The sequence below is a fragment of the Pelophylax lessonae genome, assembly GCF_965119305.1.
Source record: "Pelophylax lessonae genome assembly, chromosome: 4".
Lineage (NCBI taxonomy): Eukaryota > Metazoa > Chordata > Amphibia > Anura > Ranidae > Pelophylax > Pelophylax lessonae.
In genome coordinates, this window is record NC_138771.1 from 301,260,038 (window position 1) to 301,274,537 (window position 14,500).

Consider the following 14,500-nt stretch of genomic DNA (forward strand, 5'->3'; position numbering starts at 1 on the left):
TGGTGCAGGAGAATGCAGGGTACTGGCATGGTGCAGGAGAATGCAGGGTACTGGCATGGTGCAGGAGAATGCAGGGTACTGGCATGGTGCAGGAGAATGCAGGGTACTGGCATGGTGCAGGAGAATGCAGGGTACTGGCATGGTGCAGGAGAATGCAGGGTACTGGCATGGTACAAGAGGATCCGGGGTTGTGGGCATACTACAGGAGAAGCAGTGCTGTGGGCATGGTACAGGTAGACCATGCCCGCAGCACTGCATCCCTTGTAGTGTGCCCGCAGCCCTGCATAATGGCAGGTAGTGAAGCTGTTTCACTTACCTGTTCCAGAGGCGCCTTCATTTTAAAAATGGCGCCGCCCGGCGCCGCCACGTCATCGCGCATTTTTAAAGCTTAAACCCGTCGGAGCGTTTATCGTTCACAGTGTTGTATTGCTATCGATCCCCCGACTATCGCGATACATATCGGTATCGCTTTATCGCCAAGCCCTAGAAGAAATTAAAAAATATTGTTTTTTTTTTTCAGAATTGTTTATAGCACAAAAAATAAAAATTGCACAGGTAATCAAATACCACCAAAAGAAAGCTCTATTTGTGGGAAAAAAGGGCATCAATTTTATTTGGGTACAGCGTCGTACAACAGCACAATTGTCCATTACACAACAGTGCCGAATCACAGAAAATGGCCTGGTCATTAAGGTCCAGAAGTGGTAAAGGAGAATGTATTTGCCAATGCACCATTCCTCCAGCAATGTACCAGTTGCAATCTCCATCATTGCTGACATCCTTGCTCTGTCTCCATTCGGGTGCCCTGCCTTCAGTAATCTTGATTGGTCAGTCCATGACAAAGTACATTTTGCACATACACATAGGAGTTTTTTAACCCCTGTACACAAGGCATGCTGAGACTATATAATTTCATGAGCATTGCTGACAGGCAGAAGAGGAGCACAAGGAAATTGCAGCTATCACTGTAATAGCTAAATCTGCTACAGTAATTTAGAGCTTCCACAGGGGCCCATTGGGTATCAAACATGCATACTTGCATGATACCAAACTGGCCCAGAGTATGCCAAGTATATAATCCCTGGGGTTCATCTAGTGTCCAGTACACTGATACAAGACATAGCAGGCAACAACTCCAAGAGGGAACATGTGATACGCAAACTGACCCCACTAGCACAGATCTTCTTCAGTGCTTGGCATGGTGAGATTGCTACAGAAAAAAGAGGGACTGGCAGGATCCCCAGGTGTTTCTAAAGTTCCTCACATTGGAAAAAGATCTTCTCACTTCCTGTTCAATCTACAGGACAGGAAGTTAAAGCGGAGCTCCACCAAAAAGAGGAAACCCCGCTTGTCGTCCTCCTCCGCCCCCCTCTCTGCTGCCGCATCTGGTTTTGACAGGTACCCACTCCCACTTCTGACTCAGTTAGCCACGGCAAACTGAGCCAGAATTTTGGCCCCGCCACTTCCTGTTTCCCTTAGTCAAAATGGCGGGCCTGCACCAAATAGAAAAATCTGCTCGGATGAGGACAACGCTGAATCCCTAGACAGCTAAGTATCCTAATATTAAAAGTCATTAGCTACAGTGTTTGTAGTTGCTGGATTCTAATTTTATTTTTTTTTTTTTTTGGGGGGGGGGAGTTCTTCTTTAAGGGAAAAAGGGAAATCTGCCCAATGAGACATAGATAGCCCAAAAAAATAAAAACCTGACAGCAGTTTTAACCCCCTCCTAGTCTATCCAAAAAAGAAATAATAAGGCCCCTTTCACACGGGCTTTTCTGATCAGGTCTGCCAGTCATTCTTTCAGGCAGACCTGATTGGATCCTCCATGCAGCCCTATGGATCAGCAGATGTCAGCGGTGACATGTCCGCTGACACCCTCTGCTATCCGATCTGATTACTTTTATATTTTGTATCGTTTGCTTCCTGGTTAGTATGGCGGCTGGAGTGCTCCTGCCAGGGCTGGCCCAAGACATTGTGCTGCCTGGGTCCGAGAATGAAATGCTGCCCCCCCCCCCCCCCCCCCAAAAAAAAAAAAAAAAATTCACGCCCTCCAAGAGGCCCCCACATTCTATAGGACTATGAAAGCAGTCAGAGGGGTGTGAGTGTGTACGGAGTGACAGCAAGAGCAGGACAGAGCAGTTGACACTGGGCAGATGAGCGCACCAGGCTTTCTACTGTCTATAATGCCACAGTGCCCTGCAGGGCTGCGGGAATGGTACAGGAGAATGCAGGGCTGCGGGAATGGTACAGGAGAATGCGGGGCTGCGGGCATGGTACAGGAGAATGCAGGGCTGCGGGCATGGTACAGGAGAATGCGGGGCTGCGGGCATGGTGCAGGAGAATGCAGGGCTGCGGGCATGGTACAGGAGAATGCGGGGCTGCGGGCATGGTGCAGGAGAATGTGGGGCTGCGGGCATGGTGCAGGAGAATGCGGGGCTGCGGGCATGGTGCAGGAGAATGCGGGGCTGCGGGCATGGTACAGGAGAATGCGGAGCTGCGGGCATGGTACAGGAAAATGCGGGGCTGCGGGCATGGTGCAGGAGAATGCAGGGCTGTGGGCATGGTGCAGGAGAATGCGGGGCTGCGGGCATGGTGCAGGAGAATGCGGGGCTGCGGGCATGGTACAAGAGAATGCGGGGCTGCAGGCATGGTGCAGGAGAATGCGGGGCTGCGGGCATGGTACAGGAGAATGCGGGGCTGCGGGCATGGTGCAGGAGAATGCGGGGCTGCGGGCATGGTGCAGGAGAATGCAGGGTGCGGGCATGGTGCAGGAGAATGCGGGTCTGCGGGCATACTACAGGAGATGCAGTGCTGTGGGCATGTACCATGCCCGTAGCACTGCATCTTCTGTAGCATGCATGCAGCCCCACATAATGGCAGGTAGTGTGGCTGTGTATGGAGCAGTCTCACTTACCTGTTCCTAAAGGGCGCCTTAGGTTTTAAAAATGGCTGGGGAGGCGGAGCTGGAGTTCAGAAGGCTGGAGGAAGCTGGAGGGGCGGAATCCATGTGTGCTGGGGAGGCGGAGTTCCGATCAGAGCCGAGTGCCTGGGGAAACGAACGTCGGCACAAGGTCCGCGGCTGGCCTGACATGCACACTGCGCATGTGCCGCCCGCCGCCGCCGCTCGGTGAAGTCCGTACATGTTCGGCTATTCCCGGAAATAGCCGAACTTTTACGGGCATTTCCGAGCGGCGGCGGCCGGCGGCACATGCGCAGTGTGCATGTCAGGCCAGCCGCGGACCTTTTTTTTTTTTTTTTTTTAGCAATAGCCGAAGAGAAGAGGCGGCCGGGGGCCGCCCCTCTCTAAGTGCCGCCTGGGTCCCATGGTCCCACCGGGACCCATGGTAGGGCCGGCCCTGGCTCCTGCGTTCCAGACCGTCGCTCTCGGCTCCTTCCCCTGCCTCCTGATTCCTAATTGGGTGTTCAGTGTGAGGCTTGGTTTCCAAGTGGTCTGCGCATGAGCGCACGCCACTTCCAGTCCTCCATGACGCGGCGGCGTCAGGGGGCGTGGCCTTACGGCTCCCGGGAAATTTAAACAGCTGATGGAGCTGTCATTCTTGGGATGTCTGTGGGCTTTTGCGGCGGCCTCCCCACGCTGTGTCTCTGCCTGTGTTTGGTAAGTCCTTTGCTGGGTCAGTCCTGCTTGAATGGGAGAGGGGAAGGGCGGCTATTGGAAGGTAAGATTGAGTTCTTACATCCTTCCTATTGCAGGTTATCTCGCTGTGATTTTCAATGGATACCTCACCGCCCCCCGGTGGCCAGTCCCTGCGCAACAGGTGAGTTTTTAGCTTTAAACTCTCGCTTGTCTGCCAGCTGGCTTACTGTAGCCTGAGCTTTCTTTCCTTTGTTTTTCAGCCCATTTAGGTCTGACCAACGTCCTGCATCAGGATCAAAGGATAGATCACCTTCAGGCCATCACCATGCATCATCCAAATCCAGGCACCGTAGATCCAGGTCTAGGTCTAGGCGCCATGAAGATTGTCCAAGCCGGTCTTCCCGCCATACTGACCGCCCCGCACGCAAATCTTGCTGGGGTTGTAGGGCTGTAGTCCCTGAGGATAGATCCTTGTGTGATGCCTGCTATTCTCAGGCAATCAAGGAAAAACAGGTCCCAGATCAACCAGTGGAAACCCTGGTCAGGCGGATCGTGCAAGAATCCCTAAGGGATTGGGATACCAGCCGGCTGTCTGGTCATACAGCTGATACTCCAGTTCCCCCTCAGAGGGAAGACTTAGAGCCAGGCACTTCCCAGCCGAGTCGCTTCTCGGAAGATTCCTCTGAAAGTGAGGATGACCTAGAAGACCAAAGTTCAGGCTTTGATTTTGCCATGATCTCTCCGCTAGTGAGAGCGGTAAAAGAGGCGTTAAAATGGGAAGAGCCAGCAGATTCCCCAACAAAACAGAAGAAATACTTTAAACACCTCAAGAAAGAACGGGATCATTTCCCTTTTCTGAGTGAGCTGGGGGAAATCATTACAGACGAATGGCAAGGAGTTGAAAGAAAGAATTCCTTATCGTCCAAGTTTTCCAGGTTATATCCTTTTAAGACCGAAAAAGTGAATCATCTTGATTCGGCACCTACAATTGACGCAGCCTTAATGAGGCTAGTCAAACACGTTACCCTGCCTTTGGAAGATTCCGTCTCATTTAAAGATGGTCTGGATAGACGAATTGATACAGATCTCAAAAAGATCTATCTGTTAGCTGGTATGACCTGCAAGCCAGCCCTGGCCCTAGCAGCCACATCCAAAGCTATGGAGGCTTGGGTAGATAACGTGGAGACCACACTGCAAAGTGTCTCAGAGGAAGCAGCCAGAAACTCGGCTGTGTATGAACTAAAGTTGGCAACGGCCTTTTTGGGAGAGGCTTCCATTGATATCATTCGCCTGGTGGCGCGGGTCATGCTCTCTTCTGTCACGGCCAAACGTGCTTTGTGGTTACGTCCCTGGCTGGCCGATCCTGCTTCCAAACAAGCCTGGTGCAGGATTCCGTTTGAGGGTGCGTCCAATTTTGGCAACAAACTGGACAGTGCCATTACCCGTGCCACTGGTGGTAAATCAGGTTTCCTCCCTCAAGATCGCCGTTTGCTTGACCGCAGAAGATTTCAGCACAAACCAAGTTCGGATCGATCCAGGGAAGCCCGCTCTTACAGGCCTGGGCGTGAGTTCAGGAAGAATTGGAAAAGATCTCAACCTACAGGTCAGAAGTTCAACAAGGGGACACCTTCAGGTGGTCGGGAGACCACAAAGTCTTTTTGATATCGGGCCTGCTCAAGCGTTGCAAGTAGGCGCTCGTCTACGTCAGTTTGCGCACGTTTGGGCAGCCTCGATTACAGACCAGTGGACCGTCAAGTCCGTGTCTCATGGTCACGTTTGGTCTTTCGAAGAAACTCCAATTCTGCGGTTTATTCCTACGGCTCTACCTCGCGTGGAAGAAAAGAAGTCAATTCTGTCATACGTAGATTCCCTGATCTCTCAAGGTGCTGTCATCCCAGTCCCGGACGTAGAAAGGTTTCAAGGCCTTTATTAACCTCTATTCATGGTGCTAAAGAAAAGCGGTTCCTGGAGGCCGGTCATAGACCTGACTCATCTAAACTCCTTCATAAGGAAAGAGAGGTTCAGGATGGAGACACTCTTCACTATCCGCCAAGTGGTGCAACCAGAAGATTGGATGATCTCCATAGATCTAAAAGATGCCTATTTCCATGTCCCAGTGGCAGCAGAACTACAAAAATTTCTTCGCTTTGCCGTGGGTCAAGTGCATCTCCAGTTTACCTGTCTCCCTTTCGGGCTTACCACCTCACCTCGAGTCTTTTCAAAGATCTTACTGGCTATTGTAGCCCTGATCAGATCGAAAGGGATCCGACTGTTTCACTACTTAGACGATCTGCTTCTTCTTTCTCAAGACCAAGCACAGATTCTACAACACAGGTCTCAGGTAATCTCCACCCTTCAAGAATTCGGGTGGCTCTTGAATCTGGAGAAAAGCCATCTGGATCCGACAAAATCCTTGATCTTCCTGGGGGCACTCTTCAACACCTCCAGAGGCACTATCTCTCTTCCAGTGGAGAAGATTCCGGTGATCGGCAGCAGAATACAACCGGCATTGTCAATCCCTTATCTTCGGGCCTCACAGTGTCTAAAAATAATAGGGACTATGGTCTGCACGGCCCCCATGGTCAAATGGGCACAGTGGAGGATGAGGCCCTTTCAAATCGGATTCCTCCGTCAATGGAGCTCCGGGAATCCAGACACTCCTGTGCGGATAACATCCTCTATGAGGGCGAGTCTGTTTTGGTGGCTACAACGGGAAAACCTCCTGAATTGTCATTCGATCGTTCCCGTTCCTTGGATCGTTGTAACATCGGATGCCAGCCGGACGGTCTGGGGCGCACACTGCCTGTCAGAGGTGGCCCAGGGCAGGTGGGACTTTCCCACCCTTGGGTTGGTCTCAAATGTCCTGGAGCTTCGGGCAGCTTTTCGTGCCATCCAGGCTTTCCGTCACTTGGTGAAAGGGTCCTCGGTCCTCCTACGGCTAGACAATACGACGGCAGTCGCATATATCAAGAGACAAGGGGGCACCCGCAGTTCCTCCCTTCTGGAAGAAGTGAAATCGATCATGGCATGGGCCCAACGGAATCTTTCCAATCTATCAGCTACTTATCTTCCAGGAGTCCAGAACGTTCAGGCAGATTTTCTGTCAAGAACCAATCTAGACAACAACGAATGGTCTCTTCATCCAGAAACCAAGTGGGTCATCTCTCTGGGGATTCTTCCGGAGGTAGACCTGTTTGCCTCTCCAAACAATGCCAAACTGACGAAATTCTACTCGAGATGGCGTTATCCCCAAGCCTACGGGTTAGATGCTCTGTCGGACCACTGGAAGTTCCACAAAGCATATGCTTTTCCCCCAGTCCCAGTGATATTCAAGTTCCTGCAGAGACTCAGGAGAGAGAGGGTAGAAGTCATAGCAATTCTTCCGTTTTGGCCAAGGAGGCCCTGGTTTCCCCTATTGTTCCAACTGAGCTTTCGGGATCCTGTTTCCCTGCCATTCAGGCCAGACCTTCTATCTCAGGGTCCAGTGCTGCATCCATGCCCAGCGCAGTTACATCTCATGGCATGGTCCTTGAGAGGGAAAGACTAAAAGCTCTTGGCTGTCCAAGTGCGGCAATGTCCACAATGATGAGTGCCAGGAGACCGGGCACCAACAAAGTCTACGAGAGGATCTGGTCTAAGTTTGAGGATTACATGTCTAATGAGTCTGATTCCATCACTAATCCTAAGATCCATCACATTCTGGGGTTCCTCCAGACAGGCTTAGACCTATCTCTGGCTGTTGGCTCTCTCAGAGTCCAGATCTCAGCAATCTCTGCCTTCACGGGGACCTCATGGGCAAAACACCCTTTGGTCCGGCAGTTTTTCAGAGGTGCGTCAAGAATGAGACCTCCCAGGAAACCCAGGTTCCCCAAATGGGACCTTCCACTAGTCCTTGAGTTCCTCTCAGCAACAGTTTTGGAACATGGAGATTCCTTCTTCCTTAAGAATCTGTCTATGAAGACGGCCTTTTTAATAGCCATCACATTGGCTAAACGTGTCTCTGAAATTAGTGACTTGGGTTGCAAAGAACCATTTCTGACATTTTTTCCTGATCGGGTCGTCCTGGTCCATATGCTAGGGTCCAATCCGAAGGTAAACTCAGTTTTCCATGTCAACCAAGAAATTGTTTTACCTATATTCAATTCTCAAGATGACCAGAGTACCCATCCGTTGGATGTGGGCGAAGTCCTACAAACATACTTGAAGTTCACAGCTTCCTTTCGCAAGTCAGACTATCTATTTGTTCTCTTTTATGGAAAGAACAGAGGCAAGAGGGCTTCTTCCAGAACTATTTCTAGTTGGATAATTAGAAAAGATAAATTCGAACTCTGTGTTTTAAACCTGGGATCTTGCCAACATCCCTAATGAATATGGAACAAAGATAACCCCTGGGGATTGGGACTTTCAACGGCAAGACCTCTATGGAATCCAGAACGTGAGACCAAAAGGATGGGCCTTGGTGAAGCGCGCCGCCATTACTCATACGCACAGACCTACACAGGCTTGACATATTTCATGTCAATAGGGATGCATGGCTGGATACGTCCCAGCATCATAAATCCATCGGGCGACAGACTCATTCTACTACTATTTTACAGATGACCTGTGTGTTTTTGACCTGACTCTGGAGATCCTCGTGGGATTTTCTGTCCGTGGAGCTCCTTTCTCACTGTCATTTGCCATACCATTGTGTATTTGGCTTACAAGTATTGATATTCCCCTTGGAAACAAATATAAATATCAACATATTGCTTTAAGTCTATCCTGTATAGATCTGACTTGATCAGCATATACTTTTTGCGGCCATAGTCAATTGAAGGCCTTTTTTTCATTCACCAAGGCCCATCCTTTTGGTCTCACGTTCTGGATTCCATAGAGGTCTTACATATCTGTCTGAGCTCTGGTGTTTTGTGGACCATTGAGAAAGGCATTTGGACCGAAACGCGTCTAGTCCGATCCAGACACCTCAGACCCTCCTGGTTCCAAGACGTATCTATGACCTTGTTTTTATTATATACTTCATATGTGATTATGTATAATCTATCTTTATTATATGTGTAATAAAATTTATATTTTCATACTCAAGTCCTGATTCTTGCCATTTCTAGTTGGATAGTTCCGACCATCCAGTGGGCATATAGAGCCAAGGGACTGGCTCCTCTGGAAGTGGTGACGGCTCATTCCACCAGAGGGATTTCTACGTCATGGGCGGCTTCCCTTCACGTTGCACCGGATGTCATTTGCAGAGCGGCCTCATGGTCCTCAATGAACACTTTCATGTCACACTATTGTGTTGAACCTGCTTCTTTATCCTCAGTTGATTTTGGTTTAAAAATATTGTCTGTTGACGGTGCAAATTAAACCTATTTCTGTTTGACCAGCAGTTGCCCACCCGGGTGTGTATGGCTACTTATTTCCCATACGTGTGCTGCCATGGAGTCTGTCAGGAAAACTGAAAATTTATATCAATACTTACCGTAATTTTCCTTTCCTGATAGAACTCCATGGCAGCAGGAGTTCCCTCCCATCTGCTGGAGTAGTCTATATATGGAACACGGCTCCTGGCTCGGAGCAAAAATTTATGGGAGTAGGGTCCTATAGGGTAGGAGAGGAGGCGGAGCCTAACCATACGTGTGCTGCCATGGAGTTCTATCAGGAAAGGAAAATTACGGTAAGTATTGATATAAATTTTCCGTTTTCCATCCGTCTGGAGGATCAGATTGGATGAAAATGGACAGGTGGTCTGTTTTCATCCGATCTCCCATAGAGGAGAGCGGGGATCTGATAGGTCTGTCTCTGCAAAGTAAGCGGAGACGGAGCTGTCATCCACCTGCTCTGTGGGGATCGATCCCCCGCTGAGCAAAACAGAGTCCGCCGGGCGGAAAGCCCGTGTGAAAGGACCCCAACAATACAAAAACTTTAGATACACTTTAATTATTTTCAAACGTTCTTGATGTTTAAAACATTTTAAAACTGAAATATTATAGACTTGTCAGGAAACAGTTACAAACATTTAGAGTAAAGCTGATAGAGTGGAGAGTCATTCAGAACGCCTGTCAGGTCTGTATCTGGGTCCCTGTTAGGGAGATTTATCCTAATTGCCATCTTTTAACATTTTCACCTAGATTGAAAGTAAACAATAATCCCAATTAATAGATTCTCACCAGAATAGGAATAGAAGGGCAATCTTCCAATGGGGACACTAGTTTTAGTGACAGCCGAAGAGCCTGTCCCTTGTTAGGAATTTCCTCTCATTTCCTGTTTTGGCTATGGGACAGGAAGTGAAGGGAAATCTCCCCAATGGCCAATGTGACACAAATGGCAAAAAACAAACTGACAGGTGTTATAACCCTTCTTACTCTATCCAAAATGGAAAAGAAAAGGTTCTGCCTTTAGTTAGGCTTTATACATATGATAACGTGCTATAAGGCACGTTCAGCAGTGTGGTGCCCACAGTTCCATGTAAATAGTAATGAGTATAACCGAGCAGTGTACAGTATAGTAGGCATAGCCCTGGGCTGCCAGCCTCTGACCCTTGTAGGGTTTCCCTATGCCGACCCCTCCCCTCATGTGACGTCACTAGGAAGTGCCTGTCTTCTTATACAGGCGCCGCTCTCCGCACAGACAGGCACACACGTACTGTTCGCTATGGCTCCGGCTCTGTCACTATTAGGAGGCTGCTGCCGGGTGACCCTGACTGCGGGGAGGAGGCTGGCGGGTAGTCCCGGGCCACCTCTCTGGCTGCATCGCCTCTCGGCTAGTTATTCCAGCGGCCCGGAGAACGGCGACATGAGGAGATACCTGAGCGAGCACTACAAGGAGGCGAGGAGAGGCATCAATGGTGAGAGAGAGCAGAGCGCCTGGCACCTCTCCCCGGGTGACCCTTCCCCTAGTGGCAGCTGTGTGTGTGAGTGAGGAGGGGGGTCACAGGAATGACTGAACAGGTGAATGAGTCCCTAAGTGTGAGCTGTGTAAAGTGACATCACCCATAGCAACCCTTCTCTGTACAGTGACATCACCCATAGCAACCCTTCTCTGTACAGTACATCACCCATAGCAACCCTTCTCTGTACAGTGACATCACCCATAGCAACCCTTCTCTGTACAGTGACATCACCCATAGCAACTCTTCTCTGTGTGATCTCTGTACAGTGACATCACCCATAGCAACCCTTCTCTCTGTGTGATCTCTGTACAGTGACATCACCCATAGCAACCCTTCTCTGTACAGTGACATCACCCATAGCAACCCTTCTCTGTACAGTGACATCACCCATAGCAACCCTTCTCTGTACAGTGACATCACCCATAGCAACCCTTCTCTGTACAGTGACATCACCCATAGCAACCCTTCTCTGTACAGTGACATCACCCATAGCAACTCTTCTCTGTGTGATCTCTGTACAGTGACATCACCCATAGCAACCCTTCTCTCTGTGTGATCTCTGTACAGTGACATCACCCATAGCAACCCTTCTCTGTACAGTGACATCACCCATAGCAACCCTTCTCTGTACAGTGACATCACCCATAGCAACCCTTCTCTGTACAGTGACATCACCCATAGCAACCCTTCTCTGTACAGTGACATCACCCATAGCAACCCTTCTCTGTACAGTGACATCACCCATAGCAACTCTTCTCTGTGTGATCTCTGTACAGTGACATCACCCATAGCAACCCTTCTCTCTGTGTGATCTCTGTACAGTGACATCACCCATAGCAACCCTTCTCTGTACAGTGACATCACCCATAGCAACCCTTCTCTGTACAGTGACATCACCCATAGCAACCCTTCTCTGTACAGTGACATCACCCATAGCAACCCTTCTCTGTACAGTGACATCACCCATAGCAACCCTTCTCTGTACAGTGACATCACCCATAGCAACCCTTCTCTCTGTGTGATCTCTGTACAGTGACATCACCCATAGCAACCCTTCTCTGTACAGTGACATCACCCATAGCAACTCTTCTCTGTGTGATCTCTGTACAGTGACATCACCCATAGCAACCCTTCTCTCTGTGTGATCTCTGTACAGTGACATCACCCATAGCAACCCTTCTCTGTACAGTGACATCACCCATAGCAACCCTTCTCTGTACAGTGACATCACCCATAGCAACTCTTCTCTGTGTGATCTCTGTACAGTGACATCACCCATAGCAACCCTTCTCTGTACAGTGACATCACCCATAGCAACCCTTCTCTCTGTGTGATCTCTGTACAGTGACATCACCCATAGCAACCCTTCTCTGTACAGTGACATCACCCATAGCAACCCTTCTCTGTACAGTGACATCACCCATAGCAACCCTTCTCTGTACAGTACATCACCCATAGCAACCCTTCTCTGTACAGTACATCACCCATAGCAACCCTTCTCTGTACAGTGACATCACCCATAGCAACCCTTCTCTCTGTGTGATCTCTGTACAGTGACATCACCCATAGCAACCCTTCTCTGTACAGTGACATCACCCATAGCAACTCTTCTCTGTGTGATCTCTGTACAGTGACATCACCCATAGCAACCCTTCTCTCTGTGTGATCTCTGTACAGTGACATCACCCATAGCAACCCTTCTCTGTACAGTGACATCACCCATAGCAACCCTTCTCTGTACAGTGACATCACCCATAGCAACTCTTCTCTGTGTGATCTCTGTACAGTGACATCACCCATAGCAACCCTTCTCTCTGTGTGATCTCTGTACAGTGACATCACCCATAGCAACCCTTCTCTCTGTGTGATCTCTGTACAGTGACATCACCCATAGCAACCCTTCTCTGTACAGTGACATCACCCATAGCAACCCTTCTCTGTACAGTGACATCACCCATAGCAACCCTTCTCTGTACAGTGACATCACCCATAGCAACCCTTCTCTGTACAGTGACATCACCCATAGCAACCCTTCTCTGTACAGTGACATCACCCATAGCAACCCTTCTCTGTACAGTGACATCACCCATAGCAACCCTTCTCTGTACAGTGACATCACCCATAGCAACTCTTCTCTGTGTGATCTCTGTACAGTAACATCACCCATAGCAACCCTTCTCTCTGTGTGATCTCTGTACAGTGACATCACCCATAGCAAGCCTTCTCTCTGTGTGATCTCTGTACAGTGACATCACCCATAGCAAGCCTTCTCTGTACAGTGACATCACCCATAGCAACTCTTCTCTGTGTGATCTCTGTACAGTGACATCACCCATAGCAACCCTTCTCTGTACAGTGACATCACCCATAGCAACCCTTCTCTGTACAGTGACATCACCCATAGCAACCCTTCTCTGTTTGATCTCTGTACAGTGACATCACCCATAGCAACCCTTCTCTGTACAGTGACATCACCCATAGCAACCCTTCTCTCTGTGTGATCTCTGTACAGTGACATCACCCATAGCAACCCTTCTCTGTACAGTGACATCACCCATAGCAACTCTTCTCTGTGTGATCTCTGTACAGTGACATCACCCATAGCAACCCTTCTCTCTGTGTGATCTCTGTACAGTGACATCACCCATAGCAACCCTTCTCTGTACAGTGACATCACCCATAGCAACCCTTCTCTGTACAGTGACATCACCCATAGCAACTCTTCTCTGTGTGATCTCTGTACAGTGACATCACCCATAGCAACCCTTCTCTCTGTGTGATCTCTGTACAGTGACATCACCCATAGCAACCCTTCTCTGTACAGTGACATCACCCATAGCAACCCTTCTCTCTGTGTGATCTCTGTACAGTGACATCACCCATAGCAACCCTTCTCTCTGTGTGATCTCTGTACAGTGACATCACCCATAGCAACCCTTCTCTGTACAGTGACATCACCCATAGCAACCCTTCTCTGTACAGTGACATCACCCATAGCAACCCTTCTCTGTACAGTGACATCACCCATAGCAACCCTTCTCTGTACAGTGACATCACCCATAGCAACCCTTCTCTGTACAGTGACATCACCCATAGCAACTCTTCTCTGTGTGATCTCTGTACAGTAACATCACCCATAGCAACCCTTCTCTCTGTGTGATCTCTGTACAGTGACATCACCCATAGCAAGCCTTCTCTGTACAGTGACATCACCCATAGCAACTCTTCTCTGTGTGATCTCTGTACAGTGACATCACCCATAGCAACCCTTCTCTGTACAGTGACATCACCCATAGCAACCCTTCTCTGTACAGTGACATCACCCATAGCAACCCTTCTCTGTACAGTGACATCACCCATAGCAACCCTTCTCTGTACAGTGACATCACCCATAGCAACCCTTCTCTGTTTGATCTCTGTACAGTGACATCACCCATAGCAACCCTTCTCTGTACAGTGACATCACCCATAGCAACCCTTCTCTGTACAGTGACATCACCCATAGCAACCCTTCTCTGTACAGTGACATCACCCATAGCAACCCTTCTCTGTACAGTGACATCACCCATAGCAACCCTTCTCTCTGTGTGATCTCTGTACAGTGACATCACCCATAGCAACCCTTCTCTGTACAGTGACATCACCCATAGCAACCCTTCTCTGTACAGTGACATCACCCATAGCAACCCTTCTCTCTGTGTGATCTCTGTACAGTGACATCACCCATAGCAACTCTTCTCTGTGTGATCTCTGTACAGTGACATCACCCATAGCAACCCTTCTCTGTACAGTGACATCACCTATAGCAACCCTTCTCTGTACAGTGACATCACCCATAGCAACCCTTCTCTGTACAGTGACATCACCCATAGCAACCCTTCTCTGTACAGTGACCTCACCCATAGCAACCCTTCTCTGTACAGTGACCTCACCCATAGCAACCCTTCTCTGTACAGTGACCTCACCCATAGCAACCCTTCTCTTAGTGTGATCTCTGTACAGTGACATCACCCATAGCA

General features: G+C 49.3%; 1 protein-coding gene across 1 annotated transcript in view; it reads left to right on the plus strand.

Annotated features, from left to right (window-relative positions):
- The first annotated feature begins 10,176 nt into the window (after nt 1-10,176).
- The window catches only part of NT5DC3 (5'-nucleotidase domain containing 3), a 78,981-nt gene continuing 74,657 nt past the window's right edge, over nt 10,177-14,500 (plus strand). Inside the window, exon 1 of the mRNA XM_082252690.1 lies at nt 10,177-10,436. Within this exon, the coding sequence (XP_082108816.1) occupies nt 10,244-10,436 (193 nt within the window). The 5' untranslated portion in view covers nt 10,177-10,243. The remainder of the gene's footprint in view (nt 10,437-14,500) is intronic.